Source organism: Babylonia areolata, chromosome 19 (genome assembly GCF_041734735.1).
Source record: "Babylonia areolata isolate BAREFJ2019XMU chromosome 19, ASM4173473v1, whole genome shotgun sequence".
NCBI lineage: Eukaryota > Metazoa > Mollusca > Gastropoda > Neogastropoda > Buccinidae > Babylonia > Babylonia areolata.
Genome location: NC_134894.1, coordinates 31,786,536 through 31,804,248, shown reverse-complemented (window position 1 = coordinate 31,804,248; position 17,713 = coordinate 31,786,536). Strand labels below are relative to the sequence as shown.

At 42.7% G+C, this 17,713-nt stretch overlaps 1 protein-coding gene across 1 annotated transcript in view; it reads right to left on the bottom strand.

Annotated features, from left to right (window-relative positions):
• Positions 1-17,713, bottom strand: part of LOC143294273 (O2 contryphan Vc1-like) — an 86,703-nt gene that overhangs the window by 13,611 nt on the left and 55,379 nt on the right. The window contains exon 2 of the mRNA XM_076605708.1: positions 4,404-4,600. Coding sequence (XP_076461823.1) covers positions 4,404-4,600 — 197 coding nt within the window. The remainder of the gene's footprint in view (positions 1-4,403; positions 4,601-17,713) is intronic.

The following is a 17,713-nucleotide window of genomic DNA, read 5'->3' as shown; positions in this document are numbered from 1 at the left end:
TTATCCAGGGACAACCATTTTGTTGCCGTTGGTTCTTTTGCGTGCGCTAAGCGCATGCTGTTGTATTCTGGACCTCAGTATATCGTCTCATCCGAAAGACTAGCACCCAGAACCCCACTCAGGATCCAGTGGAGAAAGGGGGTTGGGAGTGGGAGTAACAATATGGAACTCGAATGCGTGGGTACCACCTTTCCTCTTCTTCTTCGTTCGTGGGCTGCAACTCCCACGTTCACTCGTATGTACACGAGTGGACTTTTACGTGTACGACCGTTTTTACCCCGCCATGTAGGTAGCCATACTCCGTTTTCGGGGTTGTGCATGCTGGGTATGTTCTTGTTTCCATAACCCACCAAACGCTGACATGGATCACAGGATCTTTTACGTGCGTATTTGATCTTCTGCTTGCGTGTACACACGAAGGTGGTTCAGGCACTAGCAGCTCTGCATATATGTTGACATGGGAGATCGAAAAAATCTCCATCCTTTACCCTCCAGGCGCCGTTACGGAGATTCGAACCCGGGACCCTCAGATAGCAAGTCCAACGCTTTAAGCACTCAGCTATAGCGCCCGTCGCTAGTGGTAGTGCACCCCACACTCCCTTTCTAGTCGGGTGCATAACCACTTCAGCTGCCGTTCCTAATGTGTAGCAAAGGATGGCTTCAATGTTTACTGAAAATCTCTCATCAATTAGTCATTTTTCTTCCTCGAGTGGGGTAAAAGTCACAGGAGTTTGTCGACCGAGTTTTCTTTCTTTCTTTCTTTTTTTCTCTCTCTATTTTTTTATTCCCCCGTGACAAATCCGGCACTTGTTGAACTGAATTACTGATTTATCGTGCTACAGTATGAGACAGTAAGAGGTATTCAGATTTCCCCGGGGAAGCTTAAAGCGAGACAGCTCTTCAATAATTCGGTACAATTCTGAGGTGAAGTGTCCCCCCTGTTTTTTTTTTTCTTCCGGAACGACATTTTCCTGTATATGTGACTATCTTATCAGGAAATGGGCAAAACAGTGTATGGTAATACGTCAGCTGAAGCTGTGTGTTGTGTCTTTTTTTGTTATTGATGTTGTGTTCGACTCAAAGATTTAGCTTGTGTGTGTGTGTGTGTGTGTGTGTGTGCGTGCGTGCGTGTGCGTGTGTGTATGTGTGTGTGTGTGTGTGTGAGTGTGTGTTATGATTATAATCATCATCATAATGATGATGATGATGATGATTACTATCATCATTATCATCATTGCTGTTGATGTTGTTATTATCAATTAGATTTTAACTGAACATATTTCGAACGCCTGATCATTGTGTTGCATACAGACATGGCAAAATAGACTACACAGGAGAGAGTGAGAATCAGAGAAAAGGAGGGAGAGAGGGGGACGGAAGAGGGAGAGCAAAAGAGAAGGAAAGAGGAGAGGAGGAAAGGAGGGGGGGGGGAGAAATATGAAAGTAGTAGTGGTGGATGAGGAAGAGTGTTGGGAAGTGGGGGAGGGGGGGTCCAATTCAGATTGTTGGATTAGTCAACCTTTCTCATGATTTCATTACCAGTTGTCAGTTTTCCCACATTCGCTTCTGTTTAGAAAGCCGTTATTCATTATGTCATTTCTGCAACGAGAGACACGGGGAAAAAAAAAAAAAAAAAAAACCTAGCGGGCATGGCATCACCCAATAACTCCCAATCATTCTATCGTTGCTAGAAACTACAACACCACTCTGAAACTTGATATGGCCTCCACACTGGATTACACAACTCGACGATTTTCTCTTCTTCTTCTTCTACTTTTTTGTGATAATTAATTCACCCCATCCAACATCAGTTTCTCCACTGCGGGCAAATCCCAAACACTGGGATTTTGTTCCTGCAGAGATAATTGCCGTGTCTCGAGTGTCGGGCTGAAATGCTGCGTGTCTGATTTAAAGGAAAATCTCTGGGCATTAATCAAACCTCGCTTATAAGCTTAACTCACTCAGTACGGCCAGTCCTCTCTTCTGCTCTACACAGACCCCTCGGATGTCCAGTGGGTGTCTCAATGACCCAACCTTTAGCTTCCGTCGTCAGAATTGTGGTATTCTTTGTCAACATTCACCTCTTCAGTATAAGAGCCTTCCGACTGCAATCTTTTGATGGTGGTAATTGGGGTGAAACGCTGTTAACGTCGTCTCTTTCGCCGTTCGTATGGAGAGAGTTAAAGTGATATTCGAAACTCCCCCCCCCCCCCCCCTCTCTCTCTCCCTCTTTCTTCATGCCTTCCTCTCTGTCTCTGCTTCTGTCTCTCTATGTCTGACTTTTTCTGTCTCTACCTCTATTTTTCTCTCTTTGTCCCCCTGTCTCTGTCTCTGTCTGCCTCCGTCTCTGACTATCTGTCTGTCTGTGCCTCTCTCTTTCTCTCTCTCTCCTTCTCCATCTCTGTCTCTCTGTCTGTCTGTCCGTCCGTCTCTCTCTCTCTCTCTCTCTCTCTCTCTCTCTCTCTCTCTCTCTCTCTCTCTCTCTCTCTCTCTCATGAGCACATGTGTAAGTGTGTATGTGGGTGTTTGGGTGGGTGTGCGCTCCTGTGCACTTTTGAAGACTTTCCTCATCTCAACTGAACACTACAACCACCTTCCTGTCCGAATATTGTGTGTGAAATATAACTCATTGGTGGCAAACGTTTCTTCTTTTAGCTGTCAACAAAATTCGAAATTCTTTATTCTAAAACATGGGGGAAAACAAACATGCCACCTCCCACACACTTTCGCACTTTGTTGTGTAGTCTTTCTTCTTTGTGTGTATTGTGTAAATTGCATTATTTGCTTCGAATACGCAAGAGCCGTATTTCCCTTTGAAACAAAGTCTGTGTAACAGGACTGATCTTAAAAGTTAAAACTACTTTTTTCAAGTTTCCATCAGAGGATCGCCTCAGGAAATGTCCCCTTCGATGTGTAGGCTACTCGGTGCTTCGTATTCTTTTTTTCTTTCTTTTTTTAACATGGGAATAATTTTTTTTCTACTATATTTGAAATGAGTGCAGCACCCACATAGGTCTACCCCTTTTTCGTTCTTTCTTTCTTTTTTTCTGTCATTCTTTCTTTCTTTCTTTCTCTCATTCTTTTTCTTTTTTTCTTTCGGTGTTTCACATCTCGCTGACCTTTTCATCCCGTTCAGTTTGCACAAACCGCTCCGTGAGATGGGATGCCAGTGAAAGGTACAAACTTCAATTCAACAGTTCATTTCGCATTGAAACTACACTGTATGAATCATCACCCTTCCCCTCATATCTTCTTTGTCACGCTGGCAGTTCGCAGCAAGGAAAACGCTTTTTCTTTTTCTTTTTCAGTTTGAAATAACCGGAGATTAAAAAAAACCCACTTGAAACGAATTCCTCGTTTCGCTTTTTTCAAATGTCAAATCTTTGCACTCACCACTTTTCAAGTCTGCCCCTGCAAACTACAGCTTTCCCAAATGGCTCCCCCTTCTTCCCCTCACTCTGTGCTGTAGGGGTTTTTTTTGGGTTTTTTTTTGTTGTTGTTTTTAGGAGGGAGGGGGGGGGGGGGGGGGGGGGGGGGGGGGTGGGGGGGGGGGGGAGGGTCGCGGGGGGGTTACCCTGCCCTCTGTCCACATGCATTTATAAGCCTTGTCTTTGACCCCCTTTGAGTTTTGCATGCGTGTGAATGCCTGGTGTGAAAGCGGTTTGGTTTATCTCGGCTCTGCTCAAGACACAGCGCTATATATATATATATATATATATATATCATTGTGATTATCATTCTGTCTACATGTAATTATAAGTATCGTACTTCATTCCTTTCACTTTCACTCCTTCAGAGTTATGTATTGTGTGTAAATGTCTGGTGTGAGAGCGCTTTGAGTTGCCTCCGCACAAGATACAGTGCTACATACACATATCTATCACATTTGTTGTTATCATTATGATTATTATCCTTCTTCTTCTTGTGATTATTATCATTATCATAGACAGAGAGAGAGAGAGAGTGTGTGTGTGCGTGCATGCATGTGTGTGTGTGTGTGTGTGTGTGTGTGTGTGCAGTGCGTGCATGTGTGAGTATGCACAAGTTTTTATATTGATATGCACTTGTATGTATCCTAATTTCTACTGTATGTGTGTTTGTGTATGATTTTCGATTTATGTTCGTACCTTGTTATGTACTACCCCCCCCCCTCCCCCACCTTTACCCCTCTCCAGTACCCTCATCTCCCTTTTATTTCACTCTCTCTTCTTCGTCCACTTCTCCTCTCTTTCCTTCACATTCTCCTCCTTTCCTCCTTCTCCCCCTATGAGCAACATCCATCTTCGATAATATTGTAAAAACCAATAAATGTAGAAATGTATACGCATGCATATATACATATATACATATAATCCTTCAAAATAATGATTATGATCATGATCCTGCTGTATATAAATTCTCACCGCCAGAGACAGGGTGCACGAGCCCAGCACAGGGTTGTAGGACATGCCGGCGCGGCACCACTGACGCTTAAGCGGCGTGCGGAAAATGCGCTGCATCAGATCCACGTCATCCAGTGGGTAGCCGTCCGCTTCCGCCATGTTGCTCTGCCGTTTCGCGCGGCGGCGCTGCTGTTCTTCCGCTTCCGCTCGCCCATGCGCTGTGCACACATGAAAAAAAAAAAAAAGGATGAAAAAAAAGTGTCAGTTGTGTGCATTGATTAGGTTTATTGATTAAAATGATTGATTTAATATTGCATGGTCTTTATAATGGTACGGGGATTGTTGTGCAACAAAAAAAAAAAAAAAAATTTTTTTAAATTTAAAAAAGGAGGGAGGAAGGAAGCAAATGAGCAAAAGGAGAAACAAAAGAAAATGAAAGGCCGCAATTGTGTTTCTTCAAATGAAGTGAGTCGTGTTTTTTTGTTTTTTTTTTTTTTTTTTTTTTTGGGGGGGGGGTGTTCTTTGGTGGGTTTTTTTGTTTGTTTGTTTGTTTGGGTTTTTTTGTTGTTGTTGTTTGGTTGTTGTTGTTTTTTTTGTTGTTGTTTTTTGTTTTGTTTTGGTTTTGTTTTGGTTTTTTTTTGGGGGGGGGGGTGTTCTTTGGTGGTTTTTTTTGTTGGTTTGTTTGTTTGTTTGTTTTTATTGTTGTTGTTTGGTTGTTGTTTTTTTGTTGTTGTTTTTTTTTTGTTTTGGTTTTTTTGTTTTTTGTTGTTTTTTGGGGAGGGGGAGGTGGACTTCAATCATGTTTAACACACAGATCTTAACATAATATAACAGGACGTAACGTCTTCGTTTTAAAAAAGACCACAAATGAGGCATCAAAATCATGTCTTGATATAATCTTATCTGATACGGTTAAATGAGAGAATTGCCCAAAAGACGGAGGTGGGTGGGATTGGCAAGGAGAGTACGAAGAACTGATTTCGCCAATGAGTGCTCTGTAGGCTGGTAGTTCTTTCAAAGAGATCAGAATGCAAGAAACCACCAGACAGTGGCCGTGGTTTCATTCTACAGAAAGCGATCGGACTTTCTGTAAGTTCTTGAATGAATGCCAGCTGGAAAGAAGCAGTGTCGTGTAACAAAGAAATATAATAAAAAGGCAAATAAATAAATAAATAAATAAACAAAAAAATAACTAGATGAATGAATGAATGAATGAATTATTCTCCATCAGTGGGTATGGATATACAATGTAAATCACATAAGTAATGTCAAGGCTGAACAACCCATGATAGGCATAGATACACAGACAGACAGACATCTATTACAGATACACAGACAGACAGAAAAGATAGATCGATAAGATAAACAGATAAACACACACCCGGCACAGTCCGCCACCCCCTCCTCTAATAATTTTTTTTTTTTAAACGCCCTCTCTAAATGCTCCTCATCCTCCTGCGATCTCACCCCCCACCCCGTCCCCGCCATGGGTGAGAAGTAACATAGAACGAGACGCCCACATGTTGCCAGTGTGTGATAAACGCCTTTCCCTTATCCCAAAACGTGCGGTAACTCATGTCATTTGGCCACCTCCTGTCATGATGTCTGTGACTGATGTGGATCTGGATCACACACACTGGGAAAAAAACATCACATTCACCATCATTATCATTATCATCATCTTCTTCTTCTCCTCCTCCTCCTTCTTCTTCTTCTTCTTCTCCAGCATTCGTGGCTTTAACTTCCGCGTTCACTCATGTCTACGAGTAGGCTTTTATGTGTTGTGTTTTTTGGCAGCAATACTCCATTTTGGGAAGTATGCATACCGCGTGTATTCGCGCTTCCATCGCACCACATAATGGTGACCTAGATTATACCGGATCTGTAACGTGTGTAATTCATCTTCATGTGCATATGCACACACAAAGACCGAACTCCACTCTGAAGCCAGAAGGTTCGAACCCAGGACTCTCAGGCCTAATAGTCAAATGCTCTGATCACACAGTTGATGTCCATTGAATCAACTAATATCACGCACCCTGTCACTTGACCAGGGTTCACCCATACGCTTGATGCTGTGCTCTAGTGGCATAAAGACGTTTGAAAACAAGAGAACGCTGGTCATTAAAGAGAAGCGTGAGCGAAGGAAGCAGGGCTCAACTTCTGGAGACGTTTTCCCTTGCAACACCTGTGGGAAGTGCTGCGCATCCAGAATCGACCTCTTCTCCCATATGAGGACACACACCGACAGATAAGCCTGCCTGCCTACTCGTCCGTCGGTCCGACGGGAGACTCCATTACCCATACGCTTTCTGATGTTGTCCAGGGACAAATATGTGCGTGAGTAAACAACTTCTGATCCAGTGTTCACCAGTGATCGGGGTTCGAAGACCCGTTTTGCCATGCTGTTGCGTCTTTGGAAAAGGCACTTCACTCCGATTTTCCTTACTCTACCTGAGTGTGTTCCTGACTTCGGTTCCGTTAGGTTAGGTTAAAACGGGAGGAAAGGAAAGGATTGAGCCACCCCCTCCTATGCTGAGTACCAGACACAGTGGTTATAAATTCACATGAATGGCCATGACACTTTTAACCCATAACTTTTCATTTACCTACAAAAAAACAAAAAAAAAATCTTTTTGAAATGTGCTGCTTCAACTTTCATTTTCAAATTATGTAACACGAGTTCCATACGGGACAATGGAAACGTGAAACTACGCAGTGAGTGAGGGTCCGGAGGTTCGTCTTTCGAATGAGAGGAACAACTGACGCCACCAAGAGCAGTACACATTTAGCGCGTGCAAAAAGTGAATCATTTCGGTTATATCCCCTCCACACCCACTGGTGATTCTGGGTAGAGTGAATCTTTGTATACTCTCCCCCGATCCCCAGCCTTTACACACCCACACTCCTCCCCCCCCCCCCCAATCCCCCCCCAAAACTTAATAATTATATCAATAATGATAATAATAAAATAGCAGCAGCAGCAACAGCAGTAGTAGTAGTAGTAATAGTAATAATAATAATAATAGCTCTTGTACCTCCGGTGGCGACTGAGGCTGACAGAGCATAATGATAATAATGATAATAATAATAATGATAAAGAAATAACTCCTGTGCCTCCAATGGCGACTGAGGCTGACAGAGCATCCATTTCCTCCCAAAATAACAGATCCGTGTTGTCAGATCCGGCGTTCTTTTACACGGATATCAGCTCTGTGGGGGACTGCTGCGCAAATGTGCGAAGAATTCATTTGAACTGTCAGAGAGAGAGAGAGAGGGAAGGAGGGAGGGAGGGAGGGAGGGAGGGAGGGAGGGAGGGAGGGAGAGAGAGAGAGAGAGAGAGAGAGAGAGAGAGAGAGAGAGAGAGAGAGAGCAGACGAAACGAAACGAAACGAGGTGCAAATACATGATGATATAACAAGAGAGAGACAGAAAGACAGACAGGCAGACAAATACAAGGAAAGATATATATATATATATATATATATATATATATATATATATATACACATATGTATGTATGTGTATATATATATATATATATATATATATATATATATATATATATATATATATTCAGCTTAAAAGAAGCAGTGTCGTGAAACAAAGATATATGAACAGAAGAACAAGTAAATAAGTGGATGAATAGATAGATAAATAGATAAATAAATAAATGATAGCTCGGGTACACACACACACACACACACACACACACACACACACACACACACACACACACATATATATATATATAAAATATATATATATATATATATACATATATATAGAGCGAGAGAGAGAGAGCGAAAGGGGGGTGGGGGGAGGAGAATTTGGGAAGGGATGGAGGAACAGAACAGTGCAGACGTGTTCTTCACTGTATGCAGGAAAATGATGACAGCTCGTGACAGCTTGAATGTAGCATGATGACAGCTCGTGACAGCCTGTAGCATGATGACAGCCCGTGACAGCTTGAAAGCGTGATGACAGCTCGTGACAGCTTGTATGTAGCATGATGACAACTTATGACAGCTTTTAGCGCTCGTGAAGGACAGCTCGTGACAGTTTGTAGCTCACGGTGACACGTGGCTCAATGTCCGAGTGGGGGTCAGTGTCCCGTGGTTGACTTTGGTCCGTTCTAACTCTTATTTTCATCTTAGTTATTTGCCTTCTGTGTATCTTTCATTTCATTGTTATGACCTTTGAAAGCATATACGTATTTGTTTGTTTTGTTGAATTACACATATTTGAATGCGTAGACGTATCTGTTTATTCTTCGTAATCATTTCTCTCTCTCTCTCTCTCTCTCTCTCTCTTTCTCTTTTGTCATTTGTTTTTGATACAAAACCTAGGCCTCACTAGTTCGCTGGATTTATGTGTAGGCCAGCCATCTGCTTTCTTTCTTTATTTTAAAAGCAGATGTCGTGTAGTGTATATGAATCAGTCCTCAAGTTTTGAAATCCACTTGAAACTGAAACTGAAACTGGTATAGATGCAGATCAATCAACGTGACACACGAACCCACAATTTAATGGAGCAATGGATATTCAAATTAACAACAACAATATTGGCGTTGTTCCAAATCACTGTCTGAAACACTGGCAAGATGGATCGATTTTGAAAATCGCGCGCGCGCGCACGTGTGTATGTGTGTGTGCGTGTGTGTGAGAGAGAAAGAGAAAGAGAGAGAGAGAGAGAGAGAGAGAGAGAGAGAGAGAGAGACTCCGACTCAAGACTAAACTTTTTTTAATTGTCAACATCCACCTTACATGCTCCAAGCGCAAAAAGAGTACAATACAGTTAAGAGTCCACAATTATCAAGTCCAGCAAAAGTCTTTCCTGAACGGAACAGCAAGGCAGAAATAAAAAAAGGAGGAGACAACAGAAACAACAACAACAACAACAAAAAACCACACACACACGAAAAGGCCAGAAACAAGAGAGTGGTTTTGTGGGAAACCGATAGTTTCAACACAACTGATCTCGCCGACGAAGAAAGGGATAGGAATAAATAACCATACATAAGAGATGAGTGCAATTTTTGTCGCCCCTTCGTAATCTGAACATGTACTTCACAACTAACTGTAACCTTGATTTTGAAAGAGCCTTTTAAGTTGTTTCACATGATAAAGGTTTTCCTTCGTCACTTGGTTGCTCTTTGAATGAGTTTGTTTTTTGACATGTTTTTCAGCTCGGGTATGACTTCAGTCGTTGTTTACCTGAGTGATGAACAGGAATAGCAAATATTCCGCAATACATCATCATTTATATTTTTTTTAAAAGAAGAAGAAATGCTGACAAATTAAAGGTGAACAGATATTGTCGTTCACCCACTCTAACCACCCTAGCCCCTCCCCCACCCTCCACCCCCTCACCTCCCTACACACACACCCCCCCCAAAAAAAGGCCAGCAAACGTTATTCTATTTGCCAATATCGATTTCAGACAAACTGTCATTTGACGCTGGAGGCCACAGCTTCACTCGCGGCGAAAAGATCAAATGCACTGGTCGTGTTATGTCGAGTTGTTTTCCCTCGCCATGTAGCGCTCCAATGCCGTCCTCCCCCGGGACCCTTTATCATTTTTAGTATAATTATTATTCCCTTTTTTTTGCCGTCTGGAATATCTGCCTGTTTCGCTGCGTGATATGATGACATGACAGCGCTATGACAGAGACACGTGGGTCGTCCTATATCACGTGCTCATCCCACAACAACCCACGCCATCTAGTCTGTCAGCGTCCTTCCGCTGTTCCTGTCAACCAGCCACAGGCTTTGTTGTGGACGTGTGAGGGGGATAGTTTCACCCGACAGCAAAACGGCGCTGCGCCACCTATGACAAGAGAAGATCACTATCGCTATCCTGCCCACCATACCCTTCTTACTTCCCTCTTCTCCCCCTACACACACACACACACACACACACACACACACACAAGCAGAGACAGAAAGACACAGAACCAGCGCTTTTTTTTCTTTTTTTTTTTTTAAATATCATTAATCAAAACGTGTTCTGTGTAACTGGAGACCTTCCCAAACAGGAGCAGCATTTATATTTGATCTGTCGATCACAAGTTTCAACGATGCATGTCCACCACCTCGCCCCCCTCCTCCTCCTTCCCCTCCCCTCTCTCGCTCCAATCATCAAAACCTGATCCAGTAAGGGAAAGAAAAAGACAACAAAAAGCAGTGCAACGTCCACACTCTTGATCAGGAAGGCAAGCAGGGTTGGGATGGGGGAGGTGTGGGGTTGGGGGCATGGGGGGTGGGGCATCTGCTTCAGGTGTCCATTATCATTGTGGAGCGCCTGTGTGGGGAAACTTTCATATCGACAAGGAAACGTGAGATCTCGTTTTGCTGAAATTTGTCTCTTGTCTGTGTGTCTGTATTTGCCCCTCTGTCTGTCTGTCTGTCTCTCTATCTCTTTCTCTCTTTGTTTGTTTGTTTCTTTCTCTCTAGTTGACATATTTTGCATGTATATGGTAGAAGGGTTTCCAATCATTGCTTACTTTCGTGGTTAAAAATGGACTGACTGGATAAAAGACAGTTATGCATGCTATTTCTATTGACATAGAAACATTTAAATTGTTGTTGTTGTTGCCTGCCTCCTTATCAAAGACCTTTAGTGGCAATGACAATAGATACTTCAAGTGTCAAGTGTCTGTCTCTTTCTCTTTCTAATGTTCACTGTGTCTCCCTCCCTACTGCTGATTCTGTACAAAAGAACAACTTTTGGCAGACGTGCCACGTTGTCCCAGAACCTACTTCCTTCCCTCCAAGAACCCTCATCCACGTCACCGCCCCCTAATTCCCGTCTTCGGTTGCTTCGTCAAGAACAACTCCTTTTCAGAGAATCCAAGACCTGGCTGGAACTTGTATTCGTGCAGTCCTGTGAGCGATTGACTTGGGACGTGACGTGCGCTGCCAAGCCATCTGTCGGCAGCCTCTTGTTTCCTGATTTTTCTTGGGGCCGTTTTCAAGCGACTATCGTGCCTGCGGATAAATGTGTACCTGCGGGTAATGTGCTTCAGGCAAGGCAAACTGCCCGAGGGAAAGCAATATCCGGTATACAAGAGCCTACCCGCGGGTCTAGAAACCCAAAGACAATTTACCCTTACTATCCGCTAAGGGTGACTGTCCACGAAACAGAGGTAAACATGGCGAATCCTTTTATTGCGTTTATTTTGTTGAGGGAAAACAGGCGTGCTTTGAGGAGAGACCGTGTCTTGAATACGGCCCTTGATGGTTAGATCTTATCTTTTGTTCGCTTGGCAGTAAAAAATGACGTATTGAAACTAATAGACTCCACGTGAATTACTTATGTAGCTGTGAAGCGAGTGTTCATGGTGAGCAAAGTGATGGAATTACCGAAATTTGCAGAAAGTCGAAATTAGTTCATTCCAGAAAAATATTTTAATCCAAACTTTGTCATTTTATTTTTGCGATTAGCTGAAAAGCAGGGACGACAGTATATTTGAAATCTGGAGTTTGGGGATTTATCAGAATGTGAAAGTGGCCTCCAGAATTGACAAGTTGCTGGCTCTCAGCAATGCTTTGCCAGTGAAGCTTAAAAAAAAAAAAAATCAGAATATGTGAAGGAAGGAAACTGTCGTGTGGTGAGAAGTAAAAAGCATGTGCTGAAAGGAGTCCCTGGGATTTCTAATTATAAATTAGTTAACTGCCTGAGTGCACTTAACATGTCTTGAATACGAAAATAACTTAAACTTCAAGGCAAATTACCCGCGGATCCATGCTATACCAAAGGGAATTGCCTTCAGGCAAAATGACTTTTGTCTTGAATACGGCCCCTGGGAGGTGGTTGTGGGCGAGGTCCATTGTCAGTGGGTGGCCTTTAGCACTGTGGTGAGACACACACCACGGTCACAAGTTATGTGGGGTAAATGTGGCTTTGTGCTGACCATGTGGTCACGACCTTCACAACCGCAGCATTGGTGTTCTGGAGATAATGGCTACACGACCTTTAACAACTAATTGCTGGCCATAGTTGTGATTCCTAAATGGCTTGCTTCCTTGTTTGCTTGTTGACTTTCCTATTTACTTTGTTGTGTTGCTTCGCATCATATCATTTTGCAGTGAAGTATCACAATGTGCTGTATTTGTACTTGTATTCATTTCTATTATACAAAATTCTTGTTGGCAATAAATTTCTGTGTGTGAAGTTCTCTCTCTCTCTCTCTCTCTCTCTCTTTCTTTCTCTCTCTGTATATCATCATATCCACACACACAAACGAACAAATAAAGTCCAACCTTCGGATACTTTTTTGTCTTGTGAATGTTTTAGGTGTTGGGATAGGAGATACCAGATGGCTGAGTCACCCAACACTGCTTTGGTGGAGATCCCCGTTTAAACCATTCAGCACTCACAGGAATGTCTTCGAAACGCTGCACTGGTGATAGAAAGAAGAACATTACCAGCATGCACACCCCTGAAAAACGGAGCATGTACTCTGTCTGTATATTTCTGTGTGAAGAAGAGCCTGTGGCTCGATACGTCGCTCCTTTTATCCCAGGAAAGTCGACTTTACTGAGATTCTTTTAGTTTACCTCTTACGTATGACTGCCTTCGTGGCGGAGTGAAAACGGTCATGCTCGTAAAAGCTCACTGGTTCATACGAGTTAAGGTGTAAGCTGCAGTCCACAAATGCAGAAGAAAAAGAAGAAGGAGAGGGAAGAAGAAGGAGAAGAAGAAGAAGAAGAACCATGTAGCAATGGCAGACTTAATTATGTGCGTGCAATTTCCTCAACTCGATATGACAGTTAATATCTATTCATGGTGTAGAAAAAAAACAACTGTACAGCTGACAATTCAAAGGTTTTGTTCTTGTTTGTTTACTTGTTTGTTTTTAATCACGGTGAAAGGCATTGATGTTTAACGAGAACCAGTGACGTTTTCCTTAGAGTGAACTGTAATTAAACCCCATTTATCCAAAACAGGGCACAGCCACAAAGAACCGTCCCTAGAGGTCTTTGGAGGTTGTGGCAAAACGAAATAAAACATGACAAAATAGAAACGCGTGTTCCCAGGACGTCCCATAAAAAGCTTATGGTGCGGAGGTACAGGTAATCTTGTCCAAGCCATGACTGCTGTACTTCTTTGTCTGCCTGTTTGTCTGTCTATCTGTTTGTCTGTCTGTCCATCTCTCTCTTTCTCACACAACACACACACCACAGAGAGACAGAGAAAGAGAGAGAGATTTACAGAACACGGTGCTGTGTGATGTTCACAACTTAGGAAAAGAACATTGGAAGCTGGCGGTACCGGCAGGGATATGATGTCTGTGTTCATTTTCTCTTTCAGACTCTTCCCTGGGGAATTGTTTCCCCCGGCCGCTTCACTGTTTATTGATCTGATCTATAAATTGCATTACTCTCTCTCTCTCTCTGTGTCTCTGTCTCCCTCTCCCCCCACCCCCCTCTCTCTCTCATTCATTCATTTATGTGTGTGCCATTTGTAATGAATGTAGATCAGCAAGGGCATATTGGAAGAATAGGCTGTGCCAAAAATCTTAATCCTTGTATAAAAACGTTTTGAGTTCTGAGTTCTCTTTGTTTCTATCTATCTTTCTCTGTCTCTCTCTCTCTCACTCTCTCTCTCTCTCTCATTCTCTGTGTGTCTGTCTGTCTGTCTCTTTCTCAGCTTTTTCTCTCTGTCTCTGTCTGTCTCTATCTGTCGGTCCGTCTGTCTGTCTGTCTGTCTCTCTCTGTCTATGTCTGCCTGTCTGTTTGTCGGTCGGTCTGTCTGTCTCTCTTTGTGTCTGTCTGTCTGTCTCTCCCTCTCTCTCTATCTCTCTGTCTCTATCTCTGTCTCCCTTTCTCTATATATACATCTCTCTCTCTCTCTCTCTCTCTCTCTCTCTCTCTCTCGCACGCTCTCTCTCTCGCACGCTCTTTAAGAAGGGAAGCAAGGACAGACGACGGGAGAGGCAGACAGACCAATCTAGAAAATCTAGTTAATGTTTTAAACACAAAATACTTGCGTTTAAATGTTTGCTTTCCTGTAAGGATTTAACCGGGAGAATGTTTGACAGTAGAATTTACAGCTTGTGGTTCATCTTATCTCGGTTCCAGCATCTTCCTGACGCTATGACCGGCAGGTCTGCACCATTTCCAGTGGAACTGGTTTTGACCTGCTTCAGTACATTTAGAATTTGATGCTATGGACATGACTTTTACTTGATTCAATACAGTTAATATTCAACACCATGGACACGACTCAATACATTTTTAGTATCAAACACTATGGAAACGACTTTAAGTTGTTTTAATACATTTAGTGGTTAGCACCATTGCCATGACGTTGAACTATTTCAATACATTTAGTATTTAACACAATGGACATAACTTTATTCAGTTGATCCAATGCATTTAACATTTAAAGCCATTGACATGATTTTGAATTGTTTCAATGTATTTACTGCTTATCATTATGGGCATGGTTTTTAGCGGTTTCAATACATTCAGTATTTAACACCTTGGACAAGACTATAATTTGTTTCGATATAAATTATTTAGTATTTAACATCATGGGCATGACTTGAAACTGCTTCAGTACATATAATATTTACCAGATGGGTCGTTCCTTTTTCTTCATTCAAATCCATCAATCTGTCTTTCTATCTTGGTCTGTCTGTATGTCTGTTTGTCCTGTCTTTCTGTATTTTTGGTCTGTGTGTCTGCCTGTCGGTCGTTTCGTCCTCCTGTCTGTTTGCCTGCCTGCCTGTATGTCTGCCTGCCTGTCTGGTTACAGTTATACCCGTTTTATTTCATCTTATGTCAGAAAGAGTAGACCATTGCAGGAATCCTGGTGGAATTTTCATCTTTAGAACTTCTGGGACAGTTTTGCTAGTTACACACAAATGGCTTACTACGTGCATGGTGTGTGTGTGTGTGTGTGTGTGTGTGTGTGTGCGCGCGTTTTCACTTTTGATTTTTGTCAGTGTCTAAGATCTAATAACGGGATCTAAAGTGTCAGTTTGAGTTCTTGTTGGATAAAACAGAACTAGTCCCGAATCTTCAAAACAAACAAAATGAGACGAGATATTGACCGCGCTGCGTTGCGTTGTGCTGTGTTGTGTTTTGTTTCGTTGCGTTGCGTTGCGTTGTGTTGTGTTGCGTTGTACTTCAACCACTCCTGCGTGGATTTCGGGTGCTCTCCTTTGGGAAACCGCGTCACCATTATCCGTCGCCACTCTTTTATATGTCTACGTGTGTGTGTGTGTGTGTGTGTGTGTGTGTGTGTGTTTATGCAGAATATTTCCAGGGAAAACTCTGATGGGCCTACTGCTACGCACGGGACATCGGTTTATCGTTTCGTCAGATGCAGACTGACAAGCGCCCAGAAGACAACCAATGAAAGTCTCTATGAAGGGCCGGAGGAGGGGGGGCCGGGGGGGGGGGAGCCAGCGGAAGTGTTCAATCAGCCATTTTGCAACTCGTGTCAGTATAGCGCGAAGCGGAAACCTCATATTTTTTTTTTATATGTAGCCGAGCGCTCAGCTGGCTACGATGACTGCTTCACGGAAAGCTTTCACTTGCTCGCGGCGTTAGTTAAGCTGACATTCCTGTGTGTGCATCCACAGCAAGTTTGCGCTGTGTGTCCTGCACTGTTTTCCTGTAATAACTTTGGTAGATAAACCGTTGGATATCAATCAAGACACAACATTTGGTATGTTGTGGGGGCAAGCATAGCACGATTTCATCGAAGATACACGGCTACAGTTCAGAAACTACCACCAGTTGGCAGACGACCCTCAACGGACTGAGAGCCGGATACGAGTATCAGTATGGCGTGTAGCTGGCTTCAGCTTTCCTGGCCAATGAGCTAGCCATCTATTACTTTTTTTTAACAATGGCCTCCACCACATCCTTCTTACAAAGTAGAAATATTTGAAAATGAGGTGCTCCTGCCCTGGTCTGTTTGCTTGCAGTTAAAACGACGACCACAACGACAACCATATAAAACAACAACAACAACAACAACACACACACACACACACACACACTCCTAGCTTTTCTTTATTCCCAATGGTGTTGTGTTTATGGACGAGTCTGCACGCAGTGACGCTTTTACTGTAGTGTAATGGTGTTATTCTGTCAGTCTCTTTTTGGTCCAGGGTATAATGTAAAGAAGATTTATTACCTTCCCTTTGCCGTGGTAAGTAGTGGTCATGTTATACTCTTGCTCTTCTCTCTGTCCCTCTCTCTCTCTCTGTCTTTCTCTCTTTCCCTTCCTCTCTCTGTCTCTGTCTCTCCATCTGTCTCTCTCTCTCTCTCTGCCCTTTCCTCTCTCTCTGAATGTGTGAGCGTGGGGGCGGGGTTTGGTGTGTGTGTGTGTGTGTGTGTGTGTGACGTCTTTTTCTCTGGACCCGGGGTCTGTTTGTTAATTCTGCTGTTTCTTCACCGTTCTCTTCACACTCCCAGACTGATGCAGGCTCATCGTTGGCAGTCAATTAGCTGTCACAGTCAGGACTCACTCTAGGGAAGGTGCAGAATTGACAAAGAAGTGGCATCTTTGCATACATCGACTGCAATCTCTCTCTCTCTCTCTCTCTCTCTCTCTCTCTCACACACACACACACACACACACACACACACACACCGAAATATTATAGAGATCCGTCTAATTTTAGGTTCAATTTACTCATGTCTTCAAGACAGGAATGTACTCTGCATAACTTAGCCATATATATATATGAAGGATTGAAGAGACTACGTACATTTATCTCGTGAATGTTGTTGAATATTTGTGTTTACTATTTTGGGTGATATGGTTGATATTGTGCTAACAATTTTTGGTTGATCTGAATTGTCTACTTACTGTGTCATGTCATTTTCTAATTATTATTTATCAATGAATCCCCCTTCAGTAAGGGCCTCTAGCTTTATCTGAATAAAACATTCGTTCGTTCGTTCGTTCGTTCTCTCTCTCTCTCTCTCTCTCTCTCTCTCTCTCTCTCACACACACACAAACACTTGCACATACACACACAAACATGGAGGCACACACACACACACACACACACACACACACACACACACACACAAACAAAACAAACAAACAAACAAACAAACACACACACACATTAATTCATTCCTAGTTGAGATGCCGAGTACGCCTTACGCTTATGTAAGGGGCATCCTCATCTTCTAGATATTCTGTGCACATATGTTCCTCTTTTCTATCGGAGGAAAACAGAAAAGGTAGAAAACTACCCAAAAATACATAACTAACATGCAATTACATTTAACAGTAACAATTCAATAATGATAATAATGATCAGAAACCATTAACACAGTTCTTAAGTGCATTAAAGG